Source organism: Meleagris gallopavo, chromosome 4 (assembly GCF_000146605.3).
Source record: "Meleagris gallopavo isolate NT-WF06-2002-E0010 breed Aviagen turkey brand Nicholas breeding stock chromosome 4, Turkey_5.1, whole genome shotgun sequence".
NCBI classification, from domain to species: domain Eukaryota; kingdom Metazoa; phylum Chordata; class Aves; order Galliformes; family Phasianidae; genus Meleagris; species Meleagris gallopavo.
The window spans coordinates 53,237,077-53,255,811 of record NC_015014.2 but is presented as its reverse complement, the minus strand read 5'-3'; the positions used below and the strand labels follow the sequence as shown (position 1 = coordinate 53,255,811).

The window sequence follows — 18,735 nt, the reverse complement described above, 5'->3', positions numbered from 1 at the left end:
TTGCCAGTCGTACTGGCTGTATGAAGAGAGGCTTTTAAGAGCTAATGAGGAAAATGGTAAGAAGTTTTGTTCATGTGAACTATTTCTTACTTTTGTGGCTTTGTTAGTTTGATCCTAAGAGAGGTGTTGCTAGAACTTGGAGTGCAGAGCACCAATCAGTGCCTCAGAGGCTGTATGGGTGATATTGCCCATGCAATTAAAAATAAAAACAAAATGACCAACTGTACAGGAAGAAAATAACATGTAATTTAAAAACAGAATAAAATGAATTATATCTCTGACAGGCCAATAATAACACTTTATTTCAGTGTAGCACAGCAAAACTTGGAGAAGGCTGTGATATCCCAGTCACTGTTTGGTTGTGACTTCACGTGGGAGCCCTTCAGCACAATCCTCATCTGCAGCACTGTTCAACCTGGACATGGGAAAACCTGTGAGAACATCTCTGGTTTTGGTAGTAAACCATGTTCACACATCCAAGGCAAAAACGTGAAGCTCACACAGCAGAGATGGTGAGATGCTCTCAAATATGGAAGAACAAAGGAAAGCTTTGTTTGCTCTGCTTCTTTTGCACCAAGGCAGAAATGCAGCAGCAAAATCCATGAGAAAATAACTTGATAAGCTACACGACATGAAAACATAAAGAAGCATAATCTATACATGGAAAAAAGAAAAAGCCTCTGTGTACAGCTGTGTGGTTAGTACATTAGAGAGCCTTTCCGGGAAAACAGATGCCAGCTGCTATCCCGACAGAGGCTCAGTGCACACCAGGACTGCTTTATTTAAGATGAATGAATGCCTTAGTCTGTAGCCACCCAAAAAACCAAAGCAATGTGGTTCGTTCACATCCTACTGTTTAACCTGCAAGACCTCCAGAAGCATGGCAACCTGGCAAAAGCCTGGAGTCACCAAGAAGAAACTCTTCATCTTGGAGGCAGAAAACACTCTAGCTTGGAACAGCTCCAGTTGCCCTGGTTTCAAAAGATTTGGTGATAGTGAAGTCATATCTGGTCCTCGGCCAGAAGGACTCCCCAGATACAGCTTGTGATGAATGAAACCTGAACTTATTGCTTGTGAGCTTTGCTGGAGGAAGAGCTCTAGAGAATAAATCATCTCACTGCACAGGGATGAGCTGCAGCATGGAGAACATGAATGTATGTTACAGACTCAGTTTAAGCTGTGTCTCATGGAAGAATAAGTCAACTGATCTCCTTGCTAATACACCCCTGAGTCTATTGGAACCATCAAGAAGAGTGTGAGCTAGGTCATTCTGGAATGCCTATTAGTACACAAAGTGGACTCAATCTGCGTCTTTTCATTCATGGCACACACCAGACCTCTGTTACTTTCTGTCTATATTAACTTACTAAGATCACACAGTCTGGAAGTGACATACCTTTATTTCCTGGCCATCCAAGTACTCTGGGCTGAGCTATTTGCTACGCACAATTTATTGCTGAAACAGTGATTAAGAAAAGAAAGATAGTAACAGATTTGACTTTCTGCCTCATCTGCAGTGAGTTAAAACCTCCTGGTCTTGTTATAAACACAAATAGACACAGATTTTGCGAATAGGGCTCAAGTAACCAGAATAAAACACGTTCTGGAATGTTGCCATTTGCTTTTACAATTCATCAGCAACCATAAAGAACTGCCTCTAATCTTAAAACCTTTAACTGAGATGTTAGTTTAAGACTCAAAAGCATTTCTGTGCTTTGGCACAGAAATGGTACAGCTTCCTTGCCCCTTTCTCTATGAGATACTCAATTTACAGTATTTTCCTGGATAGAATTCAGATCATTTTCTAAGATATCAAAATTAATGCTAATGCACTGCACTCTCCTCTGAATGGCTGCAGGTTGCAAAGTGTCTTTGAAAAAATATAAAACAGACATGTCATGCAGCAATCAAGTAAATGCACTCCCTGATTAATATGCAAGTTTTAAAAGTTCACAAAATGTCATCATACTCCATAGGTGCACCCTGTTCTTGGAAAGGTCTCTGTTTTGCTTGTATATAAATGTCATTCTACAGGAATTTCATTCCAGCAGCTTTTCATAAACTCAAGTCAATGATTATATGTTCAAATATTTGTGTGTTTCCTTTAAAACTAGAGGCAAAGAAAAAATCTCTTCGATCCGTTGACACAGCTGTGAAAGAACGTGGTGCTTGCACATAGATTTCTTTAAAAAGCCTAAAGAGCTTTTTTTCACCATCCCACTGGTATATCTGGGAGAAGGTATAGTCGCTTCCCAGGGCTAGGTAGTAATTATTCTTAAAGGAGAAAGGCTGCAGCGTCATGGCTCCTCGGGATGGAAGAGCCTGAATCTCCACAAACTGTTTGCTATTCCATTTCATAACTCTGGAGTCCCCAATGAATCTTGTGAGTGTTATGTACAAGTTGTTTTGCATCCTGAAACTCTTCACAGCGAGGACATCTTCCATGTTGGGGATTTCACCATGCGGGACAAACTTCTTTGAAGCTTTGTTCCACTGGAGTATAATGGGAACCTGTGAGCGGCTAGAGAGGATCAAATGCGATTTCCCATCTATATCAAGAAACTCAGCATCGGTGTCCCTGAACCACTCATGAAGGGACTGGTACGAGTAAAATCCTTTGTTATTCCACTTGTACACTGTTGACAAACCTGCTTTGGAGCTATCTGCTATGACAAAAAACATTTCACTGTCTATCTCAAAAAGCTCTATATCATTTGGCTTGGAAATGCGAGATACTTCAATATCCTGGAATTTGACAAACTTTGTCCAGCTCTCATCATACTTGTAAATGTGTGAGCCACCAAAGAGCTGTGCCACCACCACAAAGACTTGGTCACCAACAAGAATGGCTTTGCATCCCACTATGGACTGACCTAATGTCCAAAGAAAAGAGAAGCACATGTTAGTACAGTACAAAGCACCCTTTAAGCCACAGAGACATCACCATATCAACCTTCGCTCTTCTAAACCTTCATCTCATAATCTGTCTTTTGCTATGCACTCTCTGAGCTTCTTTTCTTGCTTCCTCCCCACCAGCAACCGGACAGATGACTTCAAATCACACCTCTCAAGGTGTGCAAGTTCCTCTTTATCTAAAATACGTTTTTTTCTCTGTCCAAATATGTACTCCCTATTATCCAAAACAATTACTTGATCCAGTTTTTATTACTCAAAATAACAAGTTATCTCTTGACTCAGCAAGATCTTGAAATTCTTTTATTCATGAGATATCTGTATTTCTGGTTTAACCAGAAAAATGAAATATATTCTGTTTTTCTTGAAGAGTCACAGCCAGCTTTTTGCTACTGAAAGTAGAAATATTGTGGATATAGCCCCTGACAGCAAGATGAAAAAGAACAAACAACAGGGTTAGATTTATAAGTATTTAAGTATTCCTGAAATTTTAGATTATGTTAAACTCAGAATATTTAGGACTACTGCAGCTATGATCAATTTTATAATCTCAAGTCACTAGACAAAATCTACACTAAAAGGTAATAGCCAAACTATATGAAATGATCTGTTGCAGCAAAGGAAGTCTTCTCTGAAACACAGTTTATGTAGAACCACATCTGCACAGACTCCTCTGTACTTGCTCTGCTGCAGTCATTTCAACAGACTCGTATTGACACCATAGATGACCCCTACCCACTGCTGTTTTACAGCTGGCCTGTGATGAACTATCATCCTTCCAGAGCCAATAATGCTGGAGGGGTAGGATTCATCTTGAATTCCATAAGATATCTGCAGTGTAGACAGGAATACTTGAGCTGACCATCCAGTCTCTTTCTGGTCTAATTTAGTCGAAGAATACCCTAGCAAAGATTTTACCTAGCCTGTAGATATCTCCTTTAGGAGTGAATAGCAGCATCTATTTCTCTACATGCTGAGTATAAACACAATCTCAACAACTGGTTTAGAGCCATGAGCCCATGCTATAAAGGGCTAAACGCAGATTAGCGTATAGCTAGTAGCAAAACTGCCCACAGAGTGGATAGCTTGCTCCTGAGCCCTGCAAATGCTCCTTAGGCTCCACAAAAGGCTCTATGAATGCTTGAGCTTTCCAGCTCACTTACATTTCAGAGTACAGAGCTTAATCTGGGGCCTCCTAGGAATGCAGGAGAGTCATTTCAGAAACGAGTTTTGACGCATGTTCTGGGTATGGAGGTAGGGAAAAAGTCCTGAGGAGAAATGTCTTCTAACTACATCATTCACAGGAAGATGAACTTTGGAAATGACTCTCAGCTTCGTTTCCAGAGCTCTTCTAGAGCTCTGTTAGCTACCTTTGGCCTATCTACTTCTTAATTAAATTCACTGGTATTTATTTGCCCTTGATCTACCAAAACACAATGAAAACCTAAGAATGCAATTTTTTTTCATTTCCAAAATTTCCTGACACAGAAGTAGAATGTTGTTAACTTTCCCAAGTGACACACAGCTGGCCTGAACAAGATTGTGTTTGCTGTCTTTGCAGACACCTCAGAACACCAGATGAGAACACAGTATACTCTGCTTCCAAAACTTGAAAGTGAAAAAATAATCAATTAACAAAGCAAAGAACAGAAGAGAAGGATGGTCCATGGATAAATTTAGCCCTTAAGTTTTCAGAACCAACAGGCTGAAATAGGAGGGAAAGAGAATGCTGTATGACCAAGATCTAAAGACTCTGTTCCTGCTGCAGACAGTTCTCCTGAGCAGCATGCTTTAGGTGGCCCTACTTGAGCAGGGAACTGCACCAGATGAACCAGGTGTCCCTTCCCATATCAGTCATTCTGCGATTCTGTGACTGAGCTCCATACAGCACTGCCAGCGTCATTCGAACAGAATGGTTGTTAGCATTAGAAAGTAACCAGACATCAACACTGGTTTTTTGTTTGGTAAGTAATCTGGCCAAATTCATGCAAATTCAGCGTTTTTGTAAAACATGGAGGCTTTTCAATACAGTTGTTAAATTAACAGCCATGGTTTTGATATATCTATGTTCTCTTCAGCTATGAAATAAGCCTAGCCTGTCTAATGCACCCTTCAGACCCATTTCCTTCTACATGCAGTAGAATATTTTTATCTTCTTTTCTTTTTGCATGTACTTGGTAACAGCAAGGGCTCCCTTAACCTATCCTTTAAGTTACAGTGTGATTCAGGCAGCGAGTATCTGAGCTGGGCCATCATGTTCCATTCACAGGAAGTAGTTGTGCGTCAGAACAATTTACAAGCTCAGACTGAAAAAGCCTAGTCTGTGTGCTACAGCAAGGTTAAACATGCATGTAAGAACAAGGTGGACTACTCATTCACGTCCAAATATTGCACACTTTAATTGGCTAATTTCAACATTGACGTAGGATGAAAACTAACTGCTCCCATCTATGAATCTCACCTTCTTTGTGAATTGCCAATAGTTCATCAACACGTAGAATCCCAGAGTTAATTACCTGTGATGTTGTCATAACTCCTGAAATTCATTTCAATATGATCCCACTCGAGCACCATGCAGTTCTCCATGCTGGGCTGTGCAATGGCTACAAATACATCATTTTTAGAGTTGAATGTATCCACTGACACTGACTGGTAGGGCAAAATCTGGTGAACAACAAAATCTAAAAAAGTACATTACAACAGTTAGGATACATTCTTGCTGAAAATGCAAAGTAAGTAGTTGCTGATTACAAACAGCAAATGAGTGATATATTCTGAATTCTATATAAGCCTAAGATGGAAGTGTCAGTGCTCATGTTAGCCATGCAGAACAGGGGAAAGCGTCTTCTTGCTTTAAGCATCCCTAAACTGTCCTCTGGAAATAGAGTTGTAAAGGACATAAAGGACATCAAACAGGTAAATAATGTCAGAATTTCAATTTTCCAGCTAGGCTGGCTGGTAGCCTTGAAATCAGGATACATTCAAACAGTCACATGCTGTCAAAGAGAAGACCCTTTCCCCACAGCTGGAAGTTGCTTTCCCATCAAGTCAAATGGCCTTGGTAGAATCACTTTCAAGCTGAGAGCCAGCAACTTCCAGCTGAAGTCCAATAACTTCTTAAGACATGCAAATTTAATCACTAGCAATTTGTGTTACGCTAAACCAGGCAGAAAGTGAAATAATATCTGAAGTTTGCCTGGGGATAACCCCATTTTGGCTAGACGATAGATAAAATGGTGTAATCAAAATCTCAGTTAACGTAGCGTTTTATGGGGCATTGTAAAGTAGTTTAAGCATAAAATACAACCAACCTTCAAATTACTATCCAGTGGAAAACTTAATCTAAATACTAAGACTGAGGAGTTGGAGCAACCTGTAAAGACCAGTGCAAAGTTCAAGATTTTTGCTCAAAAGCCAAGTGCCTGCAGATTTAGTCCTAAAATTCACATTGAGCTAAGTCAGTAGTCAGCACAGAGCCAGTCTGGGGCAAAAAAAGGAAACCCTGAATTTTATATTTGGCCTAATAGCTTGGCGAAGTCATCATTATCAGAAAAAGAAATAAATATAGCAGAGTTGACAAAGAAAAGCCAGCACTTATAAGGTGCTTTGGTCTAGGAGGTACCAGAAGACCTGCATGGAATTTATGTGTAGATATAAGCATTCAGAAAAGGAAATGAATATTCCACTAACACAGAGTTTCTCTGGAGAACCAGACACTGCCCTGCTTCAAGTTTCATTTGCTACATGCTTCCACCATTCACTCCTACTTTTGAAGGCCCTGAGCATTCAGGGATTTTGGTGAAATTCTAATCAAGTCCTCACTCCGGTCCCTCAGTCTGGCATGTTAAGAAATACTCGTTTTTCAATTAAGAACTCTTTCTCTCTGCATGCATGAAAGCTTTTGCTCTTGAGGAGTTACACTTCTGGAGAACAAAGACAGATGACAACCATCACGCAAACACAACAGGTTCCAGAGCTGCAACAGAAACAACAGTCACTATTCTTTGGGGGACTGCTACAGACAGATCATGGGATTGACACAGCAGTGCAAATAGGAAAACAAGAAAGGTACCTTCATTTCCACTGGAAAACAAAAAGACTGGGGAAGATCAACAACAAATTTTGCAGAAAGTAGAAGTAAGTGATAAATCATAAGAGGTAGCAAAGGATGGAACAGAAACAGATGTAGTCACAGAAAATTGAAATATTTTTAAAATCTTGAGGGGAAAGAAGCATAGCTCTAATACTGAAAAAGATATTTCAACAGTTTTGAAGCACTTTGAGAAAATCTGCAAATTAAAACAGACCAGTTTGTGAGTTAAAATCCGTTGCTTGTTCAGAAATGATTCAGTGTTAACACTGCTATTTTTACTTGTACCTGTCATCGGGCTCTTTATGTCACTGGATGACTAAAAATGGGTAACTAAACCAAACACAATCAAGAAAAAATAGTAAACCAAGCCATAAATACCAGACTAATGTGGAACATAGTTACACACTAAAGAGATGTTGATACATCAGGCTTGCCAAAAATTTAGGCCTTAAAGGCAAAAATTTAGGCCTTAAAGTTACCTTAAAGGTAACTGTTTTCAAGTCTCCTGAAAGTAAGTACATCCCTCAGGGGCTTATAACCAAACCACAGTGCCGCTGGATATAGTTGTAGGAGAAATAAAAACAAACAAACAAACAAAAAACCCAAAGTGAAATGGATTAACCTGTTTCATGATGCAAGCTGTGGGAAATGGGAAAGACAAGATGGTACAACTGAAAGAGTTAGAAGTACAGGTCACAGGCACTGCCAGTAATTTTCACAGTAAGTGACCAAGTATTTCATTCTCTGGATTTTCTTTAATTTGGCAGCATGTCTTTATATCTCCCTTTCTGTCACCACTGCATCAGTTCAGCAGATGCAATGAGCCAATGGAGCTGACGAGAAAACTCTTCATCAAGCAAACTCCTTCATTACCACGTCCTACACCCAGTCATGCTGAACACACCAGTCCTCAGGGAATGAATGTGGGCACATTTTGTCTCCCTCCAGATCTGGAGGAAGCAAGGGCAGAGAAGGAAAAGGCAGTTGTGGTCAAACACCATAGGCCACCAGCAAGTCCACTGCAGGGCTGCAGCTCGGAGCAAGGTAGCCACTGGTTCAATGCATGGAACATGATGCTGTCTGAGATGACACAGTCCTGAAGACTTACATGTATACTCTATTTGATAGTCTGTTATATGAATGCTATCCCTCTCAGATGCTCTGTAAGGATGCTGAGGCCCCACTGCTCCTACGCCTTTGCTACAGACCTAAGCTCCAGGTTGCTGTCTGCTCCCAGGCCAAACAGGTTAGGCACAGTGTCCTTGTTTGGTTGGAAAACATCTTTTAGTATCTGAAGAGTATGTTATATCCATATGCCCACGGCTAGAACACAGGTGGCCTTTGAATAAAAACATTTGCTGTGCAATCCTTGCACCACATAACACCTTAGCTTCCCAGCAAAATCTACAGCACGTGATGTTACACTTTTGCTCAGTGAAATTTCATTTATAGCAGACAAAGAGACTAACTTTATGGATTAATTTAGCCTGTAGCCATTTCAGTTCCTATCTAGATGTCAGCTATCTAGACGCAAAGAAATTACACAATATAGGGAGGTTAATTTAGGTCTGAGGACCAGGAAGGTAAGGCTTGTTTTCCCATACTGTCAGTGCTGTGCAATTTCTTAAATTAGATTGAAATGAAATGAAGCTTACTTTTACACCTCATTTCTGCACCTCCATGGATTTACAGACACAGTAACCTGGGCAAAGTTCTAAGCTACATTGGTCACCTGCATTTGACATCCTTTTATGTGGCACGTTATCATGCTTTATCCCTGCTGCTCTTCTGACATATTTTTTAATTTTTAATTCATTCTCTTTCCCTTTAAATATTGCCCTTGGATTACCATTCATATCATGTCCCAAAACTTTGTTTTATGTTACTAGTAATATAAAATTTCTCTACTGTCTCTTAATGATGAAGACTGATTTGATGACAGATGAAAGAACTTGAATGCCCCTGATATTACTGTATAGAAAAGAAAAAATAAAGTGCTGACATCATATACATGAAACATGAAAACAATACCTGCAGCTGATATTCTCAGTTGTATGATGTGACTACATTTAAATACAGGCAACTGCTGCTATCTGGTCATGAAATATAAGCATACCCACATGCAAGTGTCTCTTCACTTCGGTCTGCATGCTTTACATTACCTAAAATAAAAATCAAGATCCTAAACAAGACAGTACTCAGAATATTATTGGACATTTATCTCCAATTTAATGGAGTACCATAAAGAACAGCTGGCAGTACTGCTGCCACATTTGGTGATATTAAATTGTGGTCCTCTGAATAAAGATAGCAGATACAGCCAAATCATTTGAACTTCTCTTCATTGCTTTCTGTGAAGCAAAAAAGATTTTAGGAAGTTCATCTGACATAACTATATGGCCTTATTCCATACAACAGAATGCATGCTGTGATGAAAATTACGTCACTAGCAAGTCCTAATCGAGACTTTAAGAATATGGCTATTCCCAACTCTTCTCCCATTATCACTTAATCTCAGTAAAAACTGTACTTTGGCTTCAAAATGTAATTTTCTCATTTTATGCTTGTTCTAGTATTCCACAGTGCTTTGTATGTTACCCTTTTTTCTCCTCCCACCATGTCATGCTCACAGAGGTGAAATAGTGTAATATACACCTCTGATATTTAACTATTTGTAGTGTGCTTAGAAATGTACATTCTGAATACCTGTAGTGGTGCATTCATAATCAAAACTTGTCACATCATTTAACTTCTTATCCTGATATTCTGCTGGACCAATACACAGGACATCAGAAACAGTGGAATTTGTCATCTTTAACCACAAAAACAACCACTTGGCTTTGCAGTCACACTCAAATTTATTTCCCCTTAAATCTCTAAAAAACACACAAAAATAAACATATTTGAAAAGGTTGATAGCAATATGAATTTACAGAACTGTTAGCACCTTGACATAATGAACTTAAATGTAACTCTGGTATGTTTTTGAAATGAGAGGAGAAAAGACTTCTTAACGTGCTTTTAATATCTACACTCCTTCACCAAAGTGTTGACTCTAGAAAAAGTTTCAGTCTAGGAAATAAGCCTAGGTATAATGCTAGTAATAAAAGCACTGTGATTCATGTAAAGTCACTCCTGTTTATAAGTTTTCATAGGATTAGGACTATAGCACAATAAATCCTCAGAGCGCTTGTCTGCTGCAAGTCTGCATCCCATCATCTACTGCTGACACAGACAAATCCCACTCCTTCACTGAACTACCCAGGCACCCTGAGCAGGGTGGTCTTGCTGGTATAACTTCTGTGCAGAAGTAAATATAGATGTGAGGCTAGTATTTTTAAAGTCACTCCTGATGTGGAGTCTAGTCAGCTTAACTAACATGCCCCTACTAACGTGCCTGGTCTTCAATCCTATGGCAATTCTTGTGGCCTACAATCTTTAGTTGAGAGAGCCAGGCCAAAAACAGGGGAAGCTGACTAGCAGCATAGCTATCCATGAAAACACTGGCAATAAGACAGCAATATGCTACAACAGCATGAAAAAGTATATTTGTAAATTAATGCCTTCGACTAAAATAATCTCATGGAATACTTGCAACATTAACAGGAAAAACTATTCAGAGAAATTGCTGTCATAAAATTAATTGTCTGTTCCACTAAAAAAAAATATGCAAAACATTTGTTTCTCAAATCAGTGATTTGAGAAACAGCAATCATTTTGGAGAAGTCCATCAAGTAAATAATATTAAAATGAGAAAAGACAGAACAACAAAGTGCACATTTACATACACAGCACCACACAAATGCAGAACTTAAACCACAGAGCAACAGAGTGATAGTAGCAGGAGGTCAACAGAAAGATATTCATTACTTACAGTTCAATTAGAGAATCTAAATCACTGAAGACATCCCTTGGCAGAGTTTTCAGATGGTTATTTGCCAAAGAACTAGAAAAGAAAGTTAGAGCTTAGTATCATTGTTACATCATCTGTTATATCATCTTGTTGACACCTGCTAAGTCTGAACTCACCTACAAAATGTTCATTATGGGATACTGTCCAGTCACCAGCATTGTTAGTAACTACCCGCAACACGCATGCATTCATTATACTTATTTAAGAATGGTGATTCCTCAAAGAATATGAAGCTGACGCAGGAGTAAAACATATAAAGCTGTTATATTGGATGAAATGTAACAGAGATCAATGACTGAATATGCTAGAGAAAAAGAGGAATGTTAACTACAAGTACATAACACCACAGTGGCAGCACCCACAGGCAAGGGCTGTGCACGAGCATGCACAGGCAGCTGGATGTGCTGCAGTGCTGCCTGAGCAGGCATTTTTTAAAGGTCACTTCTTAATTTATAGAAGGCACATTACCAATAGTCAGAGGTGTTGGCTTGAAAACCATCTGTCTGCAAGGAAGAGCTGTACTCCAGTACAAATTACTAAGTGTTAAATAACTTACAGGTGGGTCAGGTCTCGAAGGCCACGAAATGCATTTCTTGATATAGTTTCTATTTTGTTTCCTTCGATGAATCTAAGCAGAAAAAAAAAAAAAAGAAAGTACTTTAGAAGACTTTAAGTAACATTATGAGCACCATCAGTGCTTTATCCTATGTCCGTCAAACTCTGCAGGCTCCTGCGTAGCCCCTTCAGACTTAGACAGGGAAGTCTCAGTGGAGTTGGTCACACTGCCTTGTCACCTTTCCTCTGGTGTACTGCAAGAAGTGAAGTGGGTAGCACAAGGGAGAGCAGGTGGCACAAATATGCGGTAGCAGAGAAACAAAGCGAGCAAAGCAAAAACCATTATTTGTTGTTTAATTCTTGTGAAACGTGTTGTATGAGGAAAGAGACTTGGGTAGGAGAGACTTCTGAGATGGACTTAAAAGCTCAAGTCCTGCCTTCCTCAACAACAACCTAAATACTGAAATGACAGGGCAGCACAGAGATGCCAGGGTTCTGCAGGGTGCAGATGGACACTGCTTGCGAGTTCGTGACTGAAGGGGTGGTGCCCACAGCCAGAGGGCTGCACATATGCAGTGCCACCTTCACACCCACAGAACCAGAAGGCTCTCTGCTGCAGTCACTGCTGTCACATGAACCCCAGCAATATACTGGCATTCCAAGCCCAAAGTCTGCCTATGTGGCAAGACCTCTGCTGAAAGCCTTTTGTCTTCTTGCTGCTATGGTCCAGTACTCTCCAGCCAGGACATCACCTCTGCAGGGTTCCTTAACACACACAAGTCACAGCCTTGCGTGCTGGGAGAACTGATAGCCACATATCAATTGCAGGAGTATGCTGCTCATCCTGACTGTATGTCAGCACTTAGAAAAAGTGCTGACATTTGAGCATCCTGCACCTAGAGCATTTGAGGACACATCCATAAATACACCATCGGTTCTGCAAAGTGGCTGTAGCCAGGTGGCCATCAAGATATTGCATGGTACAGCTGTATCTGGATGAAGAAAGCTGCATACTGACTTCAAAAACAGTTTATGAGACAAGAGTATCTCTTTCCCCTTTACAGGCCCTTGTTTGCCATTCAGGAAGGCAGAGGAAAAATGTTGTGAGTCAATGTCATTTCTTGAGCGAGTCAAGAAGGGGCTGCAGCCCGCAGTGGAATGCAGGAGATGACAACAGCTCTGTTTGAACAGAGCCAAAATCCTTCATGAGTTGACTGGCATTTTCACTGCACACGAAGGATGCAGATGATGAAGTACTGCATGTGAATGGAGGGTGTCAGTTATGGGTCAACCACACTCAGTTACAAGGCAGCTTGGAGACATGAATTCAATGCACAGAGCACAAAGCCACAGTGCTCCCTGACACAGTACCCAGTACACAGCCAGCTTGTCAGACAGTGCAAATAAACACTGAACACAGTGCAACAAGATGTGGAAATCTGGGCTGGGAGTCAGTAAACTTGCTGGATTCCTTTGCAACCAAACCCAGCCTCAAAGGGCTGCTCCCTGGGAACGCCAGCAAAGCTCCCACCTTTATCAGACATTTTTGTCCAGACTCTGCAAACATAGCTGGGTAGATTTAAAGGTGCATGAAATACCATCATCAGCTTTGTGAATGCAGTGTGACACAGCACAAGAGCCACTCCTGCTAAGGGATATACAGGTATCTGCTGCAGCTGCTCCCCTGCTGCTCTTCATTTGGAAACTGCTCGGTACGCAAAGAGCCTTGATCGTGTTCATCTGCAGTGTCTTCCTCTCTGTAAGGTCTGATCATTGGTAACTGAGAGACATGAGTTATTACAATTGTAATGATGTTACCACCTGCACAGCTGGAAGAAAAAAAAAAGAAAAAAAAAAAAGGAAAAGAAAGGCCACTGACTCATGTACAGTTCCCAAAAGGCACAGGTGAGATTTGCTGCAAGAGGAAGTGCCCTGGGGACTCAGCTGGGAGGATGACCACAACCATTAACTGAGACCAGTTAGTTGGCTGTTATTAAAAGAAATTGAATCTCCAAGGCTTTCCCAGTCTTAATTCTATTCCCTGGTTTGCAACTAGCAGCCAGGGACAGAAATTGTCCCTTAAATGAGATGAGGAGGAACAGAGGTCTCTTCTTTCAAACAGAGGTCTGGCCACAAATACCAGTGAAACAGCTATTGTAGTGCATGTTGTTGTGGCAAGGCTCCATTTAGACTCATCAGCACTTCAAAGCCTAAGCAAGTCATCACTGAAACAACTTAAAAATATTTGCAGGGTTTTCTTTTCCTCCTTTTTACCTGCATTCTGCAAATTACTTTTTTTTTCTTTTCCTGTAGACACATGTAAAAGAGAATGATTAGATAACTCTCGCTCAAAAATCTAGATGTAGTTGAATCGTGGATTCCAACATAAGTCACATACAATTATCCTCTATTCCTTGTCTGCTAATTCTACCACTGGCTGCTTCTCCTGTATTAGACCATTAGTCCTCAATACACCCCGACTTCATCCTACTTACCTGAAGGACTTTAGCAAGAGTCAGTTTTATGAGCATTGGTCTTCCTTTAGACAAAGGCAAATGTCTTCCACAGCAACCTTTCAGCACAGAAAGGTGGGTGGAAAGATGAACTTTCTTTCAGATCATATTCAGAGTTTAGAACATACCAGCTCGTGTCCGGTAACACAGAGAAATGGCAGTCCTTTGGAGTATGAAGTGAGGACAACCTGGTACCAGGGCTACTACTTTTTTTAAAAGAAAAAAAGGTGACCTAAAAAAAGAAAACAAAAAAGATCGGGAAATGAAGATAACGTAAAAATCAATGGAGAAGTGAACTAAGTTCAGAAAAGGAAAGTTAAAATAAATTTAAATAATAATGTAAATAATTACAATAATTTCTCTTATATGAAATATATATTGATATATTCATATATTCGTAATTATTTATAATATAAAAAAAAAGAATGCCACAGACATTAAATGGAATGTCAGAACAAAGACAAAGCTGAAGAGAAAAGTTGGGGAAAGAAGATCAGTACGGTAATCAGGGCTGTTCCAGGCAGTACACCAACGCCCTGCAACTCCTCCTCAGGCTGTCAGCAGGCCACGGGAGGCTTCACCACCTCTCCTGAGATCCAAACTCCTTGAAAGTGATGGCACTGTTTTGTGAAGCCAGGACAAGCTCTTGCTCCGCAACGCTTTTTCAGTGTACTGTAATTACACAGAGCCATCTTGCACTCACAGCATATACTAAAAATCCACTGCAACCTCTGAAAAATGGTGAGCAACCATAAAGGACATTTGCACAGAAATGGAACATCAATCCATCATCCATCTCCCCTGCTTCTGGTAATCACAGTAAAGAGTAAGACTCCACAGCAGGAGTCTTGGTAACTTATCAAAACACCTTGATTTATAACGGTCAGGTGAATACAAAAATACCAAACTTACAGGTATTCTAGATGGAAGAGACCAGCGAAGGCATCATCTCGTATAATAGTAAAGGAGTTTGAGTTCAGCAAGCTGAAAACAGAGAGCAGGCAATGGGAAAGCATATTAAAAGTTGACACACTGGATTATGCCAGTTGTGTTTATTGACTGTGACCAAACCCATCTTAGTGACAAGTCCATACTGCCCCACCAATGCAGCACACATAAAATATTGTGGAATGGTCTATAAAAAATAAAAATCAAAGGCATAATGCGGTGCTAGTTAAAGTCCACCACTCCCCAGGAAATATGTTCACTGCACCATTCACCTTGGCTAAATGCAGCCTAGCCCTGGATTGCTTTGTCCCCTAAGTAGGACAAGCTGTCCTTTCAGAGTAAGTCTGCTGTGTGCGGATCGCAGGTGCCCACAACCCTCAAGCCACAGTGAAAATTTTCCAGAGGCCATCTCAGTGTTACTCCCAAGCTTTGAGAAGTAGTAAGCCCTTTTGTACAAGCACCAGCTTTCAGTTAAGCAGTCTTGGTGCATTGGGGCTCACCTGTTTTCAGCTCACAAGGGACTTGCCCCAAGCTCGATCTGCAGTGTGGGAGGAAAGCACCCATTATGTACCACCCGATTGTCAGCTGCAAACTGAGACGTGCCTGAACAGTCAGAGATAAAAAGCCATGCTGTTTCTGGGGAGCATAACTCTGTGTCTGCATACACCAAGGAGAAGGGCTCCTGGTGCTGCATTGCCTCCTCTGGGAACTTGAGGGTCAAAATGTGGTAGAGCTGCATTGAGCAGCCATCACCTGAGCCAGGACAGCGAGGTTAGGGAGAAGGAAGCTACAGAAAAGCTTGGCCAGCAAAGCTCCTTCTTTGCTGTATGAGAGCACAAAGGAGCACAAGACACCTCCAGTGTCTACGGTCAAGGCACAGATGGCAGTCTCGTTTGAAGAAACAGCAAAACTTTTCATCCAGTCTAAAAATCAAATGTTACTCAAAATAAATCATTTTTAGTAAAACTTCTGAATTTTCAGCTATGAGTGAACATGTCTGCACGAATTGCTTTACTACAGTAACTTATTAATCCTCCTTTTGTATGGTTTTAGGCATTTTACTAAAATTAGTTTTTAAGACTAATGAACACAAAATACAAACTTTCCCTGTGATCCTGGGTTATTATGTTAATGCTAGACAAATACTTCTTAAATTATTCTGTACAAATCTAAGAAAGATTCAGGCTGCAATCAAAAAGAAATCATTGCATTACTGCTTCACCATGGCTACTGTGACTGAAGATTCAGTCCTGACATACAACAGTGCTCCATGCAGTGTTTAATTTTTCATCATTTAATCATTCCTTTTCTTCTGTTTGAACTCCCAAATTACGCTGACCAACAAAATTTGTCAGGGGCTGGGATGATGATGGTAGTGGTTACAAACCCTTTGCACTGCAACAGAAATGAAAAGGGCAACTTCTGCCTTTCTCCAGCTGATCCTCCCCCCTGTTAGCTCAATGTTTCCTCCTGGAAATCCACCACATCTAATGAGAAGAAGTAACCTTCATCTGCTTTCATCTGCTCTTCCTCTCTTCCTCCCTCCTCCTGCTACCACTGTCCAAACCAAAACAGATTCCCCATCTCCCATTTCACACCCACCATATTTCTCAAACCACTTGCAGGTTCATCTCTTTCCATTCCAAATAGCACAGGTCCTGCTGTTTCCTACAAAGTCCTCCTGTCTTCTGTCCAGGGCTCTGTGCTGGTCATGAGCTCCTCCTAAAGCTTTGGTTTGGACTTCGGTTACGCTCAAACACTCTGGGGTAAATCCTCTATTGCTCTGAGGAGCAGGCACAGTAGGACCATGCTATGCTTTTAGTCCTGATCTGTGCTTTCAACAAAAAGGGGGCTGGAGGTCACCAGTCTTTCCTTTCCCAGGCAAGTTTTTCACGTGAGAAAGGTTACTAGAGAAAACGTTAGCACAACAGTAATTGCCATTTTTCCATTAGCATACATTAGAATAACTATATTTAGAAATGAAGTGGTTAATTGCTCTATTTGCTCTTGCTTACTGTATCCTCTCACCATAAAATTCAAGCTAACCAACTACCTCATCTCAGACTCCACTGCCTGGTGCTAATGAAAGTGAATACCTTCATGGTACCTGGCCAAAGGTGAGCCAGAACCTGTGAAGACTCAGATCCTCAGGCCTTACAATCATACAGTCATCTAGGTTGGAAAAGACACTCAAGATCACCAAGTCCAACCATCAACCTGACCTATCGAGTTCCATTGTTAAAACACATCCTTCAGTGCCTCACTCACAGATCTCTTAACCACTTCATTTGATGTCGACTCTACCACCTCCCCGTGCTGCCCATTCCAATGCCTGGCCACCCGTTCTGTGAAGAATTCTTCCTAATGTCCTATCTAAACCTCCCCGGCACAACCTGAGACCGTTTCCTTGCATCTCATCAGTTGTCACCAGAAAAAATAGACTGGCACAGTCCTTGCTGCACCCTCCTTTGAGATAGTTGCAGAGAGCAATGAGGTCTCCCCTCATCTCCTCTTTGCCAGACCCAACAGCCCCAGTTCCCTCAGTCATTCCCCATAACTTGTTTTCCAGTTCCTTCACCAGCCTCGTTGCTCTTCTGCACATATTTGAGCAACAAAACATCCTCTTTGTAGTGAGGGGCCCAAAAATGAGCACAGTACTTGAACAGTGGCCTCACCAATGCTGCATACAAGAAGGCAGTCCCAGCCCTGCAGGCCTCCATCCCTCACCTTGCCCACCTCTTTGCAGTGTCTTTCACAAGGTGACGTCTCTCTCCCTGGATGGTGAGCCAGACCCTCCAGAACAAGGCAAGGGAGCACAGGAGCACCAGGACACTCCATGACCAGATGCCCTTTGGGATTATCTCTTGTCAAGACCAGTTTTAACTGATTTCTCTGTGGCAAGCACTCAGCCTCTATTTCTGGCAAGCCATACATCTTCTCACCGTATTTTTCCACAGAGCACCCCTTTACTTTGGGAGTAACCCAGTCCCTCCAGGGTGAGGTGTACCAAGCTGGGGTTGTGCAGCTTGTACAGGCACCCATATCTCTGTGCTGCCCTACTCCTGCCTCCCAGGACAGTTGGATGAAAGCCCACGGGAAACACTACTCGAGCTGCAGGCACACGACTGCAGTGTGGGCACAACCATGGGACTGACCCAAGGTCACCAGGGAGCGCTGGGAGGCACTGGAGGGGCCGGCCGCCCTGGAGGCCAGGTGCCAAACCTCAGTCGTGCTGCAGGCAGCGCACACGCTGCTCTCCTCGGGTGGGCACGGGGATCCTCCTGTCCCCAGCAGCCACGTCCCGTGCCGCGCTGAACTGCCCCGCAATGTCCCGAAGGGACGCAGGAGTCACCGACACAAAACTGGGCTCACGGACACAACCTGAGCGGGGGGACGGCGCTCACGTGGCTCCAGGGGGAAACACTGCCCTCAGCTTCTTTAAGCTGAAACTCAAAGTGGAATTTAGGACATCAGATAACACTTTTTCTCCTTTAGCGCATAACTACACGTTTTATGAACTGGTTCACGATGCTGTAGCAATACAGAAAACTCACGCCTGGATTACCAAACGTCGGCTGTGCCATCAAGATGCACCGGCTGTGGCTTTACCTGCTGCCTCTCCTCCTAAAGGCGCCCCCGTAACTACATCGAGGAGCGGCGAGCAGGGCGCTAACGAGATGCTTCAGTGCGATACTTACAGCAGCTGCAGGGAGGGCAAGTGGGAGAACATCCTGTCCTTGACTTCGGAGAAGGTCCCGTTCACCAGGCTCCTGGCGGAGGGAGAGAAAAGCCACGTTTGA

At 41.9% G+C, this 18,735-nt stretch overlaps 1 protein-coding gene across 1 annotated transcript; it reads right to left on the bottom strand.

The window, feature by feature from the left end:
* Positions 1 to 224: 224 nt before the first annotated feature.
* LGI2 (leucine rich repeat LGI family member 2) lies at positions 225 to 18,719 on the bottom strand (the record flags this gene model as incomplete). The annotated part of the gene is made up of 7 exons (XM_019614922.2): positions 225 to 2,873; positions 5,430 to 5,594; positions 9,713 to 9,882; positions 10,881 to 10,952; positions 11,476 to 11,547; positions 14,900 to 14,971; positions 18,634 to 18,719. Coding segments are annotated over 7 exons (1,455 nt in total), but the record flags the coding sequence as incomplete, so codon positions are not given.
* Positions 18,720 to 18,735: the final 16 nt, after the last annotated feature.